Source organism: Microtus oregoni, unplaced genomic scaffold (genome assembly GCF_018167655.1).
Source record: "Microtus oregoni isolate MIOR12 unplaced genomic scaffold, Mior012 000032F_ref0000030, whole genome shotgun sequence".
NCBI classification, from domain to species: Eukaryota; Metazoa; Chordata; class Mammalia; order Rodentia; family Cricetidae; genus Microtus; species Microtus oregoni.
The window spans coordinates 12,080,605-12,101,077 of record NW_024543091.1 but is presented as its reverse complement, the minus strand read 5'-3'; the positions used below and the strand labels follow the sequence as shown (position 1 = coordinate 12,101,077).

Sequence of the window (20,473 nt, the reverse complement as noted above, 5' to 3'; positions counted from 1 at the left end):
AAATGCAGATGGGGAAAGCCAACTTGGTTGAATTTCTCATGCATACAAAATCACTTTGAAGTTATCAGAAGGATTTGCCAGTATCCAGTAGCTGGTTACAGTTCATGCCAGATAAAGTTACTTGTGAATTTACATGGTTTCACTCAACTTAAAAAGAACAAACAGGTCCAGTTTTTTGGACCATCCCCTCCCAGTCATGTCAGATGCTGAAATCACCAGTCCTTTTCATCTCGTAAAAACCTACTCCATGAAGAGTAGGTGTCCACAGACTGGTATTTGGTGCAGGTGGAGGTTAGTGCTACCTTTATCCTTACTTAGACACCCAGGACTGACATGTGACGAGTGTCTCTTTCCTGCAGTGCTATCAGCCAGCAGCCCAGCTCATGATGGTTTTCTCCAAAGTGAAGCTGGAACCTGTGGACATGGCTGCAGTTCTTCTCCTAGCCCCATCTGTCTTTGTTTTTCTCTTCTCTATTTTTTTTTTTGGTTTTTCGAGACAGGGTTTCTTTGTGGCTTTGGAGCCTGTCCTGGAACTAGCTCTGTAGACCAGGCTAGTCTCGAACTCACAGAGATCCGCCTGCCTCTGCCTCCCGAGTGCTGGGATTAAAGGCATGCGCCACCATTGCCCGACTTCTCTTCTCTATTTTGTTCATAGTTATTTCCTCCCACTTCTCTGGCACTTCTCCCTCATGATCTTCCCTCTCTCCTACTAATCATGGCTCTTCTGAGGTCCAGATCCAGGTGTTCACTCTTTCCCATGTGCTCATTGGCTTGCTGGCCCATGTCGTGTTTATCATGATTTCACTATTGTCTATTTAAGCAGGCACAGCCACTTTTTCCTCTCAAGAGAATTTGTCTTACATACCCTTAATGATAACCTTTCTTTCCCCCTCTTATTTAAATATATTTTCCTTGTTTTTCTTCAATTTATATTTTAAAATTTATTTTATATGTATGAGTGTTTGTCTGCATGTTTGTATGTGATATGTACACCACATGTATAACATATCAGGTGCCTGTGGAGGTCAGAAGAGGGTATTAGATGCCCTGGAACTGGAGTTATGGGTGGTGATGAACCACATGTGGTGCTGGGAGCCAAACCCAGGTCCTGTCCAAAAGCAGCTCTCTTAACTACTGAGCCCTCTCACCAGCCTTTCAATTTATTTATTTATTTATTTTCACATGTCATATTTTTCCATGTTTTTTTTCTTTTGAGACAGTATCTCATATAGCCCAGACTGTTCTGGAATGCATTATGTAGCTGAGGATAACCTTGAACTTCTGATTCTTCACCTATCTCCACTTTCTATGACACTTAGTAGTCTTCAGAATTCAGAATACTCAGTAATCTGTGGTGTGGAACAATGCTCATGTAGAATCACAGTGATTCTAGTATATGTTTTGTTGGTTTCTGTTTTCACTGTATGACTACCAGTGTGAGATTCTTCTAAAAGAAAACCCTTTGAATAAATCTCTGATTATTTCATTGGATAAATCTCTAGAAATGAGCGTGTGTGTGTCCATGCATTTTGGTGCTTGCAAAGTCTAGAAGGTCTGATTCCCAGGAGTTGGAGTTACAGGCAGTTGTGAGCTGCCTGACATGGGTGCTGGGACCTGAACTCAGATCCTCAGCAAGGTCAGCAAGTGCTCTTTACCCCTGAGCCATCTCCTCAGCCTGCAGTTTTTTAAAACTAAATATTAAAATATTTAAATTGTTTAAAACACTGTTATTTTTCTTTTTCCACAACGGAGATAGAACCCAGAGGTTTCTGAATGATTGACAAGTCCCCTGCTTCTGCGCCCCATCCCTATCCAGGTCACATTATTTTAAACAATCTAGCCCAGATTAGTTAGGATTATGTATAATAATTTAGAATGGCAATGACTGTGATATATTTTGACCTTTGAGCAATTCATTAGTTTAGTATGAACTGAATTGAAACAAGATTTTGTGTTGCTTCACTTTACCAAGCTTGATGTGCCCATTGGGATATCACTGATTTCATTTTCTTTCTCACCCTCTCCCCCATTCCCAGGAATAGTCCTAGTAGCTATAAATCCCTATGAACAGCTGCCTATTTATGGAGAAGATATTATTAATGCATATAGTGGCCAGAACATGGGTGACATGGATCCTCACATCTTTGCAGTAGCTGAAGAGGCTTATAAGCAAATGGCAAGGTTGGTAGGAACTTCTTTCATCATTTCATGGCTCTTCTTAGATAAGATAATTTATTCTTTGCTGTCATGGGTGTTTAAAGAAAATAAGAACTTGAAAATAATTACTGCCTAAGTAGCTTTGACCAATTTGTCTTAGATTGTTTGAACTATTTAATTAAATATTAAAATCTTACAATAATACACAGATTATATAGTTTGGTTTTAAGTTACCTTTGGAATCTCATCATGCTCTTATGACAAAGCAAGGACAGGTATTGTGTTTTATAGGTGAAAGAGTCAAAGTTTAGTAGTAACCGTAGTAAGAAGTGACTTGTCTAATGTCTCTCAGAAAAGGAACAGATGAACTAAAAGATCTATGAGCTAGAAAATAAATTATCTCTATGTAGCAAATACTGGCGGTGGTGGGGCACGCCTTTAATCCCAGAGGCAGAGGCAGAGGCAGGCGGATCTCTGTGAATTCGAGACCAGCCTGGTCTACAGAGCTAGTTCAGGACAGGCTCCAAAACCACAGAGAAACCCTGTCTCGAAAAACCAAAAAAAAAAAAAAATTATAATATGACATCAGTTATGTGTGTATAAAGAATATCTGCAAAATGTGTCTCATATGACCCACAGAGCCCTAAGAGTTTGAGGGCAGAGACTGGTGAATAAAGGTACATTCAGGGTAAGATCATACTCTGAATAGTAAGTGATATGTTGTAATGTGAAAGGATGAGTGCATAAAGAAGTTAATTTCTCTTGCTTACAAGGAGGAACTTGGTAAAATATGAAGTGGGAAACCCCCAAAGCAGTTTATAAAACAGAAAGGAAATTAACACTATAGAGGCCTTTATTTTCTCTTTTGAAACCAGTGTACATTTTGGGTTCAAACTGTGACAGAATTTTATAATTATTTCAATTTAAGAGCCCATAGAAGTTTTAATAATAATACTACTTCTAATAAGAGCTAAAGTTAACTGTCTGCTGTCTCCCTACATGGTATTGATTAGTTACTTTCAATTTGCTAACAAAATTTATCTTCACAACAACTTTTTGAGTTTGGTGTTGTTAGTAAATTAAAACTTCATTTTATAATTGGTAAAATTGTGGCTCAGAGAACTTGTATAATTTTTCTGAGGTTTCATCAATAGGAAGATCATTTTTTAAAATTCAGTTAGTCTGAGTAAAATATTAGTATATTAAATATAAAATTGCTAAATGAACTAGCAGTATATAATATGCTACATTTTGCCTGATACTTCTATAAAATGGTAATGATTATCCAAAGTTTAAAGCTTTTTTTTTTTTTTTTTTTTGAGACAGGGTTTCTCTGTAGCTTTGGAGCTTGTCCTGGAACTAGCTCTTGTAGATTAGGCTGGCCTTGAACTCACAGAGATCACCTGCCTCTGCCTCCCAATTGCTGGGATTAAAGGCACGCATCACCACTGCCCCCCCCCCAAAGTTTAAAGCTTGACATTGAGAAAATTCCATCTGTCAGTACATTTTTCCTCTAAGCTGAACATTGTCTACTAGTACTTGGTTTTTCTAGTTCTCGAGCTTTGCAGTACAATGCTGACACCACTCAGAACAGCCTGAGACCCACTAGTCAGAGAGGGGATCCCATGAGTTGCTGGACTCTAAAATTGATCTCTGAAGAATTTTTAATACTTAAAAAATTATACAACTTTTCAGAAAATACTTTCTTTGGCTCAAGGGATCAAAGCAAGAGTGTTGCATATGCTCAGTCCATTCTCAACCCCAGTACTGTTCTTTAATCTGAAAGCAGGGTTCTTTCATCATTGTGGTGGCAACCCTCAAATGTCAGCAGATTCAGCTTGCTTCCTGGCATTCTCCTCATCCCACATGATATTTCCCGTGAGTCAATCAGTATGATTTCTTTCTTTCTTTTTTTCTGAGACAGGGTTTCTGTGTTTAGCAGACTTAGATGTCCTGGAGGTAGTTCTTATAGACCAGGCTGGCCTCGAACTCACAGAGTGCTGGAATTAAAGAGGGGTGCCACCACCGCCCGGTCATTAGTATGATTTCTTAATTGAAGGTTGTGGTTTTTCTTTACCTAATTTTCTCTTATAGATACTTTGAAAATATGCTTCAGTTAGAGTTAGGATATTTATCACTTGTATTAATGAATCTGCATCCACAAAATCTACAGTCACCAAACAGGGTATGTCTGCTTTGGCTTAGTCAGGAATCAGTGCTGGAGGATCATTTCTTATTTTTTTTTCCTTACCAGATAAACATGCCATCTTTCCCAGATGTGAATCTTGGTGTTTCATATCAGCACTGTTTGTACAAACCCCTTAGATTTTAGGAAAGATACAATTCATCATTACTGACAGAAATTTTATAATCACAATTCAAAAACCAGCCAGTATCCTGGACATGATGTGCAGCAAACTAGATAAAAGTTCCACCCCACAAACAAAGCCTAGTAAAGAATAAAAGTAAATAAATAGGGCTTATGTTTGTCACCTATCGATAGGGTGATTGATTAAATGGGAGTGTTATTATAGCAGTGTTAACTTTCCTGACTTTGGTCCTTATAAATTGGTAAGAACAAAGCTCTTCTTAGGAACCATATTGTGAACCATATTGTGGTAGGAAGATACATGTTTACAGTCCATACTCAAAATGCTGCAGAAATTATTAGATTGAGAGAAATAGAGAAACATAGTAAGTGGACAGCTCCTGGCTCTGAGGCAAACATAAGCAGGAATTCATTTTACTGTGCATGGAGTTTTCTACAAGTTTGAAATCACAACAAAGTAATTTTACAATAACAAAACAGAGCAAGCTAAAGTAAAACTCAGGAGATGGGGTAGGTTAATCAGTGAACTGAGTGAGAAATGACAATTCAGTTTAGAATATTAATGAGGATGGCGAGAAGAAATAGGTATATATTCTAAATATAATTTTAAGATGGAACTGGGAAAAAACTGGCTGATACAGGGTAAAAGAGAAGCAGGAGTCAGAATAATAACAAGAATTTGTTCTGAGAGCTAGAAGGTGAGCAATTCCCTTTCTAGAGATGAAGAGGTTACAGGAAGAGTGGATCATGTGTACATGGTAGGGGTGAAGAGGTGGGTTTACATCTTAGTTTATTTTTTTAATCCACATATATGAGTATTTTACCTGCATGTATATATGTGTATCATGTTAGTGCAGCACCTGAGGAGGCCAGAAAAGGGCCTGGTACAAGTGCCTTTTCCTGTGGAGCCATCGTGCTAGGGGTTTTAGTTAGAAATGATCACGCCCCATCTCCATTTTAAACATGCTCCTTAGAGAGCACTGCCCGTATTGTCAGACTCTTCCTTTAATGGGCCTGTTGACTTCCAGAGGAGAAAAGATGAGTGGAGTTGGGGTCTTTGTTTCTCTTGTATTCCTTTCCTCACATTCTTACTTGTCTTTTCTCATCTTAAAGCTGTTTATTTGTGTGTAGTGTGTGGTGTGATGTGTGGTGTGTGGGGTGTGTGTGTGTTAGCAGAGAGGAAAACTTGCGGGAGTCAGTTCTCTTTCCATGTGAATTTCAAGGATGGAGTTCAGTTAATCAGTCTTAGTACTGAGCCAACCGACTTTGACTTCTGAGCCATCTCACTGGGCCCTGATTGTTCTCCTTTACCAAAATCACAGTGTTATTCTATTAAAGCATCAAAAATTAGTTTGGTTTTCTTAAAGCCATGTGGTGTGGTATCATCTTAATCTTATATATTTCCTGTCCTTTCTGAGTCATAGAGCAATGTTCCTAAGTTTCACTTATAGTTTTGAATGAATAAAAAGTTAATACTGTCAAATTAACCTTGAAATAATTTTTAAAAAAGAGCTATCTGTACTAGTTGCTTCTAATAGCCATAGAACTTAAATCTCAGGATCTTCGTTTAATCAACTATAAGATGGAACAGTTTCACAAATGGTCTAGCTTGACCGTTATAATGTTCTGTAAAATGTATTTGTTATCCTTATATATGATAGGAAAATGCATGGGCATTTTCCTTCTTTTTTGGGAAGGACAGACCAGGATAAGGAGTGACAAAGCAAAGCACAAGGAGCCTACTCTAGACCTCCCTATACCTCTGGAGTTAGGCTGTAACAATCCACTGTCTAGATATACTAGTCATCAACTTTGGGCAAACTAACTCCTCTGTTGTTTTCTTCAAAGAGGACAAGAGAGTGTCTGTCCTTATTCTTCCAGGATTTAAAATTATCCTGGCTGATAAGTACAGAAGCACTTTGAAAAATATGAAGTAGAATTCAAATTCAAGCTCTTCCTTTCATTATTGTGAAGCACCATCTCTTTAGTCTTCTTCCATCCATTTAGACATGTCATCTGCTTTTGTTACTTCTGACTTTATTACCAGGCCTTTCTCTCATTTCGTTATGTGGTTTCTGAATGTTCTTGTGTTCTGAGGTTCATTGGCTAAGTGGGAAATGACTCTTATGGGTGATGAAATCTCTCCTGTTAACACCAGTGACTCAACTACCATGTGGTGCCAAGTATCCTAGTTATATAACAGGCTTGGTGTAATGCATGCTACCTTACAAGGATAATTTTATACAGATGCTTTGTGACTTTCAGTCAGTACATCCTAAGTTAGGTTTGGTACCACCTGTGTATATGCCATGTGTTATAATATTAGTATACAATAGCTCCCAAGGTTTATGTGTTGAAGATTTGGTACTATTATTGAGAGACAATTGGATAATGCACTAACTTCTTCAGTGAGTTAATCTATTAAGTTCCACGTTGAATACACTACTATGAAGTACAACCTGGCTAGAGGAAATAGGCTGCTGGGAATATGTCTTTTAAGGGTTTCTCTCATCCCTTCCGCCTGCTCAGCTTTGTCTGCTTCCTGGCTGCCATGAGGTGAGCAGCTTTGCTTTTGCTTTCTTGTTCTGTACCGTGATTCGCGGTACAGTCAACAGACCCAAGTGAACGTGGACTAAAATACAAAAAAAAACCAAAAATCTTTCCTCCCTGCATCAGTTACTTGTATTGTTGCTGTAACAAGGTACTTGACAAAAGCAATTTAAGGAGCGAAGGAATTATTTCGGCTCACAGTTTAAGGGTCAAGTCCTTCATGGCCGAAAGTCACAGCAGAAGAAATGAGGCAGCCAACATCAGTCAGGAAACAGAGATAAATGCTGATGATCAGCTCATTTTCTTCTAGGACCCCAGCCCCTGGAGTTGTATTGCCACATTTACTTATTTAACCAAATTAAGGTAATCCCTTTACAGACATAGCCAGTGATTCTAAATCTGACCAATTTAACAATCAAGTTTAAACATCATGGCGTTACCCATTGTCAATTTGATATCCAAACATAGTGCTTTAAAAGCATAATCTTTACTTCTTATCCCTTTGGCTCATGGCTGTCTCATAATGTAAAGTGCGATCAGTCAAATTCTAAAGTCTCTATAGTATTTGTCAGTCCCAACACTGTTTAAAAATTCTAAGTCCAAGTCTCATCTGAGACTCAAAGCAATTTCTTAACTACAAACTCCTATAAAATATAAAACAAGTTATATACTTTCAGCATACTTTATTGTGGCATGAAGTAGTCATTCATGGTCACTTCATTCTGACATTCTGGCAGCTTTCCTTAATCAATGACTCATGGTCTCACGTCCCCAATATCCTGGGTCTCCATTGCAACTTAGGCTTCATCTTCACACAACAGCAAAAAATAATAGTATTCTATTACTGTATCTTCAGACATGAGTGTGTTGACATTTTTTAAAATGAAATTAGCCAACAAAGTAAATTCTTACCTGGTTCTGTAGGTGATTGGTAGGAATAGGAGCTTTTGGGTGATTCTACTTTACAGATCATTAGCAGATAGACAATTTGAAATATTTCAAGTGATTATAAATAGCTTTAATTAAGAACCTTTTTCTAAATTCTTTTGTTGTGGATCCAGCATTCCCTTTTTTATTCTTTTCTTTTCTTTTCTTTTTTTTTTTTTTTTTTGAGACAGGGTTTTTCTGTAGCTTTGGCGCCTATCCTGGAACTAGCTCCTTGTAGACTAAGCTGTCCTCCAACTCACAGAGATTTGCCTGCCTCAGTCTCCTGAGTGCTGTGATTAAAGGCGTGCGTCATCATTGCCTGACTTCCCCTTTTGTTCTATGGTAGCTGACAACAATATTATAAATCCCAGTGAAAATCTCCATGAATAAAATACTGTGAGATACATGGAAAATTCAGAATGCCTTTAACACAGAGTTGTCCTTAGTTATATGATTCTTTTAAGTTAATGGTATACCCTTCTTTTCTGTCCTTGTGTATAGATGGTCATTATGAAATACTATATTTCTTAATATTGTTTCAAATAAATACATTTATTTGTTTCAGATATGTTTATATGTTTCAAATAAATATATTTGCTTCTACATTGTTGTGTATATGAACTAGCAGAAGTTCACTCTGCCTCATGGGAAGAAAGGATCAGAAGTAATCACATTCAGAAGTAGACGCACTGGCAGTCACTCTTATTTGTTTTATAGGGATGAACGAAATCAATCCATCATTGTAAGCGGAGAGTCGGGTGCAGGAAAAACTGTCTCAGCTAAGTATGCCATGCGATACTTTGCAACTGTAAGTGGTTCTGCCAGTGAGGCCAATGTTGAGGAAAAGGTCTTGGCCTCCAACCCCATCATGGAGGTAAGAGCAACATTCTCAACCTTTGTTCTATAGTCTCTGGTTAAGCAATGAGCTGAAAACTTGATTGTTATTGTCATGTCAGAAAGTCTAAGGTTTCCAGTCACTATAGCTAAGGAAATACTTTCCTGTGTTTTAGTAAGAGATCTGGTAAAAGTGAAAATTTTGCAAGGTGGGTATTTCAAGTAAACCCTAGGTATAGAGGAATTCACATTACTCTATAATGCTTCCTTTGAACTTTCAGAAAGAATTCTGCCTATAATACTAGGCAGCACTTCTTCATACGTATTGTTCCTTGTACAGAGGGTAAGGTTACTCATTTTCTCCCAGTCCTGAGTACTTGTTTATACTCCTTCCAAATCAGGGTTTGCTCTCACTCAAACATGAGTGAGTTCTATTATCATTTTACCCACATTATATTTTTTGTGCTTAGTTCAACCTCTTCAGCTACTAATTTTAATTGTTTCCAAAATCTAGATTATAGACATAAACCATTATCACATGAGCACTTTTACTTTTTTTAAAAAAGGAAAGTGTTGCAGGCAGTAATGGTGTACACTTTTAATCCTAGCACTCAGGAGGCAGAGACAGGTGGATCTCTGTGAGTTTGAGACCATCCTGGTCTACTCTCTGGATATGATGGCTCATGACTTATCCCAGAATTAGGAAAGCTTAAGGGAAGAAGATCACCATAAGCTGGAGGCCAGCCTGGGCAGCAGACCGAGACCCTCCTCAGAAAACCAAACCAAAGCAAAGTCAAGGACATATACAAAGTAGAAATGCCTGTGCCAAAGACAAGATGGCCAAATGTATGACAATTTTATCTTTAAAGATTTGTAGATGAAGAGAACTCCAGAAAGTTATTGCTCTGAAAATTGAAAAATAGATTTCATTAAGTAGAAAGAAATCAGGACAGGCAGAAACAAATCCTTCCTGTCAAAATCACATGGGTATGATTTTATCCCTGTCTTTTTCCTCTGTCAAGTTCTTGTTATCACCCAAACACAGATGGAGCTAAAATTGACCTGATGCGCCTTGGTAGAAGTGGTTTTTGCAGTAATCTGACTAGAGGTAACTGTGCCTGGTTTGCAGTGCTGTGTGTAATGTCTGTAAAATGAATGCTGTGACCTCTGTCTATATGGCTGCCCATTAGAGCAGCGCACTCACCTTCCTGGATGACCTAGACAAGATATTCTGAGGAAGCCGAAAGACCTCCAAAGCTAGGTGTGCTGCAGGAAGAAGGAGGAAGAGGTGTGTGTTGTAACATGGGCATGGAGGAGCAGGTGGCTGTGCCAAAGGAAAGCAGTAAAATTTAAAATTAAGAGTTTGAAAGTATTTAGCTCTGTATATAGTAGTGGATGCTACTGGTGTTAATATTGAAGCCATATATTTTGTGGAGCCAGTTTTTAACTTGAGTTAAAAATAACAGGGCTTAGCTTGGGCTTTTATTCATTTTCCCCAGTGCAACAGATTTCTAGTATTTGACAGAGTCCTAAGACATCCTAGTTCCTAATCTTAGACTATTAAAAAATCTTGATTGTCATAGCTTTAGGAAATCCCATGTCTACTAGGCTGGATCATCCAAAACTAGAATTTGAGTTTGTCTTGGGAATACATCCCTGAGGGAGTCTCCTCTGTGTGTTGCTTGTATTGGTTAATGAATAAAGAAACTACCTTGGCCTGATAGGGCAGAATGACCTTTTTAGAATATGCCAAGGGCTGTTTCCTACCTCTTTCAAAAATCAGCTGTATCTTTTGTTGTAGTGGTTTTCAGTACACATTTGAGTTTTGTTAGTAAAAATAACATTAATTTGAAAATGGGCACAAGGCTGCTCAGCTCCGAAATAATCACACAGAAACTATATTATTTAAAACACTGCTAGACCCATTAGCTCTAGCTTCTTATTCGCTAACACTTATATCTTAGTTTAACCTGTTTCTAGTAATCTGTATGTCGCCACGTGGCTATGGCTAACCTGGCCAAGTTCCCAGTGTCTGTCTTCAGTGGGGCTACATGGCTTCTCCTAAAGTCCACCTTCTTCCTTCCAGCATTCAGTTTAGTCCCCCCCCCGCAAGTTCTGCCTTAGTATAAGTCAAAAGCAGGTTTTTTTTTTTTAATTAACCAATGGTATTCACAGCATACAGAGGGGAATCCACATCAGATACTCTTTTTAGTAAAATGCAATTATGAGGAATTTACCTTGTTTGCTGAGATGAGCAAAAAAGAAAAAGGTTCTCTTTCTGTATTACTGTTTACATATTTGCATTTACATCAAGAAGATTTTCCTTGATAAAGGATTGTTGAGGGATGTAATTCAGTGGTAGTCAGCTTCATTACAAGTCCCTGGGCTCAGTTCCCAATACCATATACAAAAAGTAGAGAATTTTCACGCCTAGAGATATAGCCCAGAGTACTTACTGCTCTTACCAGGTATGGTGGCTCATGACTGTGATCTAAGCACTTGGAGACTGAGGCAGAAGTACTAAGAGTGCTTGGTGCTCTTGCGGAGGGTCTGGGTTTGATTTCCAGCACTCACATACTGGTTTACAAGCACCTGTAATTCCTGTTCCAAAGGATATAACACCTTCTGTTCTCCTCTGGCACCAGGCACGCATGTGTTGCATGTACGTATAAAATAAAAATAAATTTTTTTTGAAGAAGAGAATTTTTAGCAGCTGAGAAGTTGTTCTCATTTAAAAGGCTGAAATAGATATGGGAGGCAGAAGTTGTAGCACATCACCTGTAATCCCAGGAGGTAGAGGCAAGAAGATCAAGAATTCGAGCTGATTCTTGGCTGCATGGTTAGTTTGAGACCAATCTGGACTACATAGACCTTGTCTCAAAAAACAAGATAAATAAATAATAAACAGTTTTGATGATTCATATCTATAATTTCAATGCTCAGGAGGTTAAGGCAAAAGGATTACCATGAGTCACAGTACAGCCTGGGCTAAATAGTGAGTTACAAACTAGCCAGGACTACATAGCAAGATCTTCCCTCAAATTAAAATCTTAAACATATATGCACCAAAAATAGAGGTACCTGATTTCCTAAAAGAGACACTCTTTGATATGAAACACAGATTGACCATACCACGTAAGTGATTTCTACTCTCACCAATATACAGGTCATTGGAAACAAAGAAGCTAACTACCAGGAAACTTTGGCGGTAAACTGACATCATAAATCAAACAGACCTAACAGATATCTACTTAACATTCCACCCAAACATTAAAGAATACACATTATGCTTAGCATCTCATAGAACTTTCTCCAATATCAATCACATATTAGAAAAAACAAATCTAAACAAATACAGGAAAGTTGAAATAATGTTCTTCATTCTTTTTGACTATAGTGGAATAAAGCTGGATATCAACAGCAAAAGGAAGTACATAAATTGCACACTCATGAATGATAATTGAATTAAAGTAGAAATCAAGAAGGAAATTTAAAAATTCTTAGAATTGAGTGAAAATGAAAATACAACGTGCCAAATATCTGTGATTTTGATACAAAGGACTCTCAAGAGGAAAGATTTCATCATCTAGTATCTGTATCAATAACATAAGATGTCAAAGTAATAATTTAAGGATACACTTGAAAGCCTTGGAAAAACAAGCACAAACAACTCCCAAAAGAGTAGTTGGGAAAAGATAATCAAAATCAGGGCTGAAATGAATGAAAGAGAAATGAAGAAAAATGATACAAAGAATTGATAAAATGACGATTGTTCCTTCGAAAAGGTTAATAAACCGTCACCCAAATTAAGTTAAAGAGAGCACAAATCCAAATTAATAAAATTAGGTATAGAAATGGAGATATTACAATAGATACTGGGGAAATTCAGAGAATCATAAGTACATTTTTAAAAACATATTACACAAAACTTGAAAAATTCTATAAAAAATTAATTTCTAGATATATATGGCTTACCAAACTATATCAAGATGAAGTTAATAATTTAAATAGACCTGTAACCTTCAATGAGATAGAAACAGTAATTTAAATACTCCCAAATTTTAAAAAAGTTCAAGACCAGATGGATTCAGGACAAAATTCTTCCAGACCTTCAAAGAAGAAACAAATTATTTAGTATAATAGAAAATGAAGAAACATTTATAAATTCTTTTTACAAAGCCAATATTACTCTGATACAACCTTAACAAAGACTTCACAAAAAAGAAAACTATAGGTCAGAATCTCTGATAGATATGGTTGTGAAAATTCTCAATATAATGTTTGCAAACTCAATTCAAGAACACATCAAAAAGATTATCCTCCATGATCAAGTTCACTTGGTCCCAGAAAAGCAGGGATGGTTCAACTGAACCACAGCCATAACCTTTCTATAGTATAGCAATTTCTTGTTGATTGAAATGAAAATAACAGAATCTTGTGGATATAGTACTTAGAAGACAGAAGAAGAAACATATCATATGATACAGGCAAAAGACATATCTTCCCATATCAAGACCAAAGGTTAGAATCATGTGTTATTCTTTACAATTTTTATTTTATGCATCTAATTCTTGGCCTGCATGTGTATGTATGTGCACCACATCCTTGCCTGGTGCTTACAGAAGGCAGAGGGCATCAGATCCTTTGGGACTGGAGTTAGAAAGTTGTGTGCTACCATGTGGGTGCTGGAAATCAAACCTGGTTCCTCTGGAAGAGCAGCTAGTGCTCTTAACCACTAAACCCTCTCTCCAGTTCCCCAAACTTTTAATTTTTTAAATTTATTGTTGGTTAGCATATAGCATGGCAAGCTTCCTTATGGCATTTTCATGCATAATTATCTTAGGTTGAGCTCCTGCTCCTCTGACACATACCTGCTTCCTCCTGTCTTCCTGTTCCTGCCACTTATACTATCCATCCCCAATATTTCTCTTCTTACTTTCATAAGCTCATCTATCTCTCTGGGTGTGGTAGTGCTTCTCAGAGAGATTATACTCTGCCACCCACGCCTTCAAAGTGAGTTTAGTTGCTGTATCTTCTATTTGTTGTTCTATGTTTAAATGTTTTACTGACAGTCAAAAAGTTCTGCTTTAGCCCTAACCTACCCTTTTCTCACAGTATGTAGCATTGTTTTATTAAGTTGTCAGTCTGGTATGAGAAATGGCCAATAGATGCAGGTTGTGGAATAAAAACTGTAGACCACATTCCCCCAACTGCCTTAGATACAGATATGAAATTGCATAGGGCATGGCTTGGTAAGCACTCATTGATATCATTGATAGTGCTACTTTTGCTATAGGTGTCTACTTTTTGACAGTCTATATCCTTTCAACTGAAAATTCTGTCTTTATTATTAATCTCCTTTTCTAAATAAAACATCAAGAAGATGTATGGAATAGTAAGTTTTTTTTATGATGTCAAGGAAGGTGAACTAAGTTACAGTTGATCAGAGTGCAGAAAATAAATGACTCTGCAGTACTGAGCCCTAAATGGGACATCTGTATTTACTTTCTTCCCCTAAATATTCAGGGACATCACAAAAGAAGGGGCAGAAAGATTGCAAGAGCCAAAGAACAGGGAGAGCTGCCATAAAACGGTGTCTTCTGGACGTAGCAGGGCCTTGGGCTTTCAGCAGCTGTGGCTGCCTGCAGGAGGTTGGTACAAGGTAGAGCAAGTCAAAATCTCAGCAAGGACGGCAGAGGGATTCATGAAGCCCCACCCTAGTTGATGGCTGCCAAGGGATGGAGACTCAGTTTCCTTCATGGGCGTGGCTCCTGGTAGATTGTCCATGCTTTAGTGGGTGATGTCACACCCATGAACATATGGGCAGCACTGATCAGATTCAGACTGTTTAGAAAAAGAACATTTTAATTTTTTTCTTTTCAATGTGCCTTTGTTTTTTTTGAGTATAGCACCATACCCAATAATTAATCACTAAACAGTTCATAAAATTTTCTCCTGTGGAACACTTTAGAAAGTTACTCTAAAACACCCCGGGAAAATCAATCTACATTGATACTTTGTAGCTCTCCAACTAGTATCCATGATAGTTCATTTCATAAAGCTATAATTTAAAAAGGAGATAAATCTGAAGCAATATAAAATATATTTTTACAATCTGTCTGCATTTGTTTACGCCGTTACAATCTACAACAAAATTTTAAGCCATAACAGCCTTTTTATATTTTAAAAACCTTGCATTACAAGTAAATACCAACTAACCATTTTTTAAGGAGGGGAAAAAAGAAAGAAGAAATGGCCATGTGGCTTTTGCCCTTTGTTCTATTATGCTTTCCATTGTCAAGTAAGTTTAATATTTCTAAGTTTTTAGAAGATAGAAATGAATTTTGAAACTTCATGGCTAGAATATGTCTCCTGTTGTTGTGAAATGTCCAAATATATGACGGCTTATTTTTTGTAACAAAAAAAAAGAATTTAAAAATTTTAAATATCTTGTTGCAATCTTTCTGGTGTTCTCTGTGGTCAGTAGTTGATTATCTTTTGAGGGCACTGCAGCACTTCCATTTGTCTGGGATGTCAAATGGCTCAAAAATGTGAGAAAATAGAGTGTCATATCCACATACTCTGGATATGAGTGCTTTAAAAAACATTCTTCCTGGACTGTGGAGCTGATCTTGAATGTGAAGCACCCATCAAAGGAGTCATATAGTTGATAGAGCAGGCATCTTGGTTTGTTCTTCAAACATTTTAAGATTTACTTATTTTTCTTTTACATGCATGGGTATTTACCATAAATGTATATATTTGCACCAAGTATATACATTTTCCTTGGAGGCCAGAAGACAAGATCTGATTCCCTGGAACTGGAGTTTTCAATGTGGGTGCTAGAAGTTGAATCCAGGTCCTCTGCAAAAGCAGCTAGTTCTCCTAACCTCCATGCCCCCTCTCCAGCCCCAGGTGCCCCATTTCAGACACAAACTTACAAAGTGTGTCTATATTCTGAGGCCCTTAGTTCACAAATCAATGACTTCACAAGATATGCCAAGTTTTTCTCATGCCATGGATGCCACCTCTCAGATCTCATGAGCCTGCATGCCGTAGACAACCAGAGTCACATCACTGCCTTCCTGGATGACTTCAGCCTGCGGCAGATGGACATAGTATAGTACTATGAGAACCTGCTTCACTACTGCCCTATAAAATACTACTTAGGTTAAAAAATGTACATGGATTTTTTTTTTGATCCTTTATCATAACAGAATTGCCCCATCTTGGATGGGGATTCTGGGTATGACTATCCTCATCCCCTCGGCAGTGGGCAAAACAAACTTTAGGACTCAGAGGATAATAGAGAGCCCTGAGGCTGATGCAGTCCTGTAGCCCCATGGTGAGGCTCCCTCAGTGGAAAAGATCCGCAGAGCTATAGGCACCTTTGGCTGCTTCATTCACAGTCTGATCAAAGGCAGAGAAATATAATCTGTAAACTGAATTTCAGCAATGCAGTGTCTTCAGTGAGCAGTTCCTTTTCCAAACCCTTGTCCTCACAATGTGCTGTTAAAAGCAGTTTTCACATTTGACTCAAATGACAGTACCTTAAAGATCTCCATTAAAAACAGCATCTTCACCAACGACTATTGAAGTAGGGTCTTTGACCAATGATTTATCCAAGACTCTTGTCACTGAATGAGAGGTTTATTTTCTGAGTTTTTTTTTTTATAGAACTTTGGGTATTAAATACAACACCCCCCCACACACACACAGACACACACCTCACAGTTTGTAATTTCTGAGTAAATGTCTGTTTAGTTAAATTATTCTAAGCTATATTAATCCCTCTGTGATTTACTAGGAAGAGAGTTTCCAATCATTCTTATTCTTTTTATAAAATGCATTAAAAATGTTAATTCAAATTCTAATAGTATCCTCATTGCTGATACAAATTATACTATCTTTCATCTGTTTGAGACAGTGATGATACATTTTCTTTGATTGGTCAAAGAATCAAATATACTGACTCTTGTGACTAGGGTCTTACTATTTTTATCCCTGATATTTTTTCTCTCTCTTAACATTCTTTACTCTTCTCACATCTATCTCTTCATTGTGGGTTTGATACATTAGTCCTAACAAACTTTGTACAAGGGAAAATATTAATCTTACATGAAATAAAGTTATTAAGTGTTAAATATATATATATATGTATATATATTATGTGAATGCTTGTTTCTATTTTGCCTTAAAAGAGAAATTTACAGAAGCATATCACTTTCTATTAACTTACAAAGCAGACATATGTCGTTAAGAATTTAAGGTTATGTATAACATTTAGTAGAACGTTACATTCTCAGTATTTGGTTGAAGATATTTTACAAGTTAGATAAAGCCATCAAAACCAGTGCTGGGGTGAGATGGCACTCAGTTGGAAGAATGACTGCCTAACATGAACCAAGCCATGTGCACATGCCTGTAGTCCTAGTACTCTACAGGTGTGGCAGAAGGATCAAGAGTTCAAGGTCATCCTCAGCTACACAGCAAGTTCTGGATAAACCTGGACTGCATGAGAAGTCTTTAAAACAAGCAAACAAAGAAGCCGGGCATTGGTGGCACACGCCTTTAATCCCAGCACTTGGGAGGCAGAGGCAAGTGGATCTCTGTGAGTTTGAGGCCAGCCTGGTCTACAAGTGCTAGTTCCAGGACAGCTAGGAATGTTCACAGAGAAACTCTGTCTCAAAAACAAAACAAAACAACCCAAAAAAACAAGCAAACAAAACAACACCCCCCTCAAACAGTAGCAACAAACATTTGGGGTCTGGAGATGTGGTTCATGGATGCAGTGCTTGCCCTGCAAGCATGCAAATCAGACATTAGGTCCTAAGTACCTGCATTAAAAAGCTGGGTTTGGTGACCTGTCTGTAATCCTAGTGCTTAGGAGGTAGAGACAGGGTCCCTAGGGCAAGCTGGGTAGCTTTGGGTTCTGTGAGAAACCCTACTTCGGTAAATAAAGTGGACAGTGGTCAAGGAAAGCACCTGATGTTTTCCTCTGGGCTTTATTCCCACATGTACAGTACAACTGCACATGTGTACTTGTACACATACACACATTCACAGTATATATCGGAAAGCTTCATTTTTTACTTCTGGTTTCTGAAAATGGCATTCAAATTGAGTGAGGAAAGCCAGGTGCATTTACACATGCCTATTATCCACACACACACACACACTTGGAAGTAGAAGCAGGAGAGTAAGAAGTTTAAAGCATCCTCAGCTTCATAAGGAGCTCATGGCCAGTCTGGGATATATGAGATGCTGCCTCAAAATGTTATCAATCAGTAGAATGGGTAATACTAATCCCTGCTAATAAGCAGTCTCATTTGACCTCTGTTGCTATAGGATGAGATGATAAAACCGTCTAGTTCCAAAGATATCTTTTATACCAGCGTTTCCAGGGAAATTTTCCTTTGTCTTAATGATTTCATTTACATAAGAGAGTCTTCTGACTTTTTGATGGCTAATGACGATATGCTGCATGAAAATCTCACCTCTGTTGCATCAGTCCTGCTACTTCTGAAATTCATTTCTGTGATATGACAAGAAAAACTATTGGAATCTACCTGTGTAGTTGGAAGGCAAAGCAGACCCTTATGTTGTTTACAAGGGCAGAATTGTTTCTCTTATTAAAAGACTCAGTTAGTTTTTGATCCTACTGCACGTACTGGCTTTGTGGGAGCCTAGGCAGTTTGGATGCTCACCTTAGGAGACCTGGATAGAGGTGGGCAGTCCTTGGGCTTCCCACAGGTCAGGGAACCCTGATTGCTCTTCGAGCAGATGAGGGAGGGGGACTTGATCGGGGGAGGGGGAGGGAAATGGGAAGCGGTTGTGGGGACGAGGCAGAAATCCTTAATAAATAAATAAATTTAAATAAAAAAAAACACCAGAAAACCACTGGAAAAAAAAAGACTCAGTTAGAACTAAGGGTTATATTCTATTCCTTCTCTCTATGAATAAGATTTGTAAATGATATACATTCTCCTCCTAAAATCTTGTTTTCTCTCTTGCTTCTCAGTCAATTGGAAATGCTAAAACGACCAGGAATGATAATAGCAGCCGGTTTGGGAAATATATTGAAATTGGTTTTGACAAGAGATATCGAATCATCGGTGCCAATATGAGAACTTACCTTTTAGAGAAATCCAGAGTGGTATTCCAGGTAAGGTGTATGTGCACACACATTCAAATACTTGTGTTGATTTTTGGATTATTATATAATTGCTATGTTAAGTTTTCTTGGGGAGAGGGAAACAAGCAACCCAGAGAGAACACCAAAGACAGAATAAAATAACTATTTTATGGAAGTTTAATTCGATGAATCAGTTAATTTGTTATGCTTATTTATATACATGATTGACCCCAAAGGAGCTGTATCACTATGAAGTCCCATCCCATTATGGATGACAACCTCATGGAAACTGCATCATAGAGCCTCCCTTTCGGTTAACCTTTCATTTTTTACATATCCTAACATCTTGCAAGATCATTTACACTGGGGGAGAACAGAGCAGAAAGTAATTGCTTCAAATCTAGCTGAAGCTCCTGTGACTTCACCTTGCCTTTTCTACTAGTCTATATTACAGCTTCCTCACTATTACTTAAGAGCTAGGGGTTCTGTTGAATTCGTTTCCATGGCTATGAGAGGTAACATAATCTCTTTCCCAAGATAATGGTCATTTTACACCCAAGGAAAAAGCCGCACTAAGCCGGGTGGTGGTGGCGCACGCCTTTAATCCCAGCACTCGGGAGGCAGAGGCAGGTGGATCTCTGTGAGTTCGAGACCAGCCTGGTCTACAAGAGCTAGTTCCAGGACAGGGTCCAAAGCTACAGAGAAACCCTGTCTCAAAAAACCAAAAACAAACAAACAAAAAAAAAAAGCCGTACTATACCAATTATAAAGCCCTTGTTTGCCAGTACGCTATACCTCATTTCTCAGTGCTCTTGAGCTTAGTCTCACAGCATTACTAGAAAAGGCACTTGGATAGAAACATATAAAATGATTCCTGCCAGAGGTAGAGGACTACTTCTTTAAACTAATTGTTCTTGAGAATGGGCACTGATTTAGGTTTATTGTTTCATATTTTATTAACTTTTTAAGTTACCGTACAAAATAATGGACTCCATTATAACATTTGTGTATGTACATATAATTGCTCCAGACCACTCTTGTGCCCTTCTTTTTTTCTTGCTGATCTGCTTTCTCTCTCACACCGTGTCTTCCTGATTTCGTTCATAGACATATATGTATACATGTCTATCTGAATATATCTTAAAGCTAGATTCTGCATGTGAAAGAAGGCATGTTTTGTCTTGTTTACTCTCACCCCCTGCTTTAGACAGTATTCCTCATCATAGTCTCTATTCTACTTTCATGTTGTGTGCTCATGTTGTCTCATGTGTGCGTTATACATTTATGTTTAAATTATATTCTATTTGTAAAAGAAAATGTGTGTTGTTTATCTTTCTGAGTCTGGTGAGTGGTTTTGACTTTCTTACAGATATTATTGAAAAACTCAGTTGAGACAAGGCATTATTTAGTCTTGTCTCTTATATTTCCCAATTGACAAAGAAAGCATTGATCTATGTCTTCAAAGAATTTCAACTCAGCTCAAGAAAAACACAATATCCCTGTCCTCTTTACTTTTTTTTTATTCTTAGGATATAACATTG

General features: G+C 37.7%; 1 protein-coding gene across 4 annotated transcripts in view; it reads left to right on the top strand.

Moving 5' to 3' along the window:
• Myo5a (myosin VA) overlaps nt 1–20,473 on the top strand; it is a 157,961-nt gene that overhangs the window by 50,459 nt on the left and 87,029 nt on the right. For all 4 annotated transcript variants that reach the window (XM_041679885.1, XM_041679882.1, XM_041679883.1 and 1 more), the window contains exons 4-6: nt 2,037–2,181; nt 8,681–8,837; nt 18,819–18,962. In XM_041679885.1, coding sequence (XP_041535819.1) covers nt 2,037–2,181; nt 8,681–8,837; nt 18,819–18,962 — 446 coding nt within the window. The remainder of the gene's footprint in view (nt 1–2,036; nt 2,182–8,680; nt 8,838–18,818; nt 18,963–20,473) is intronic.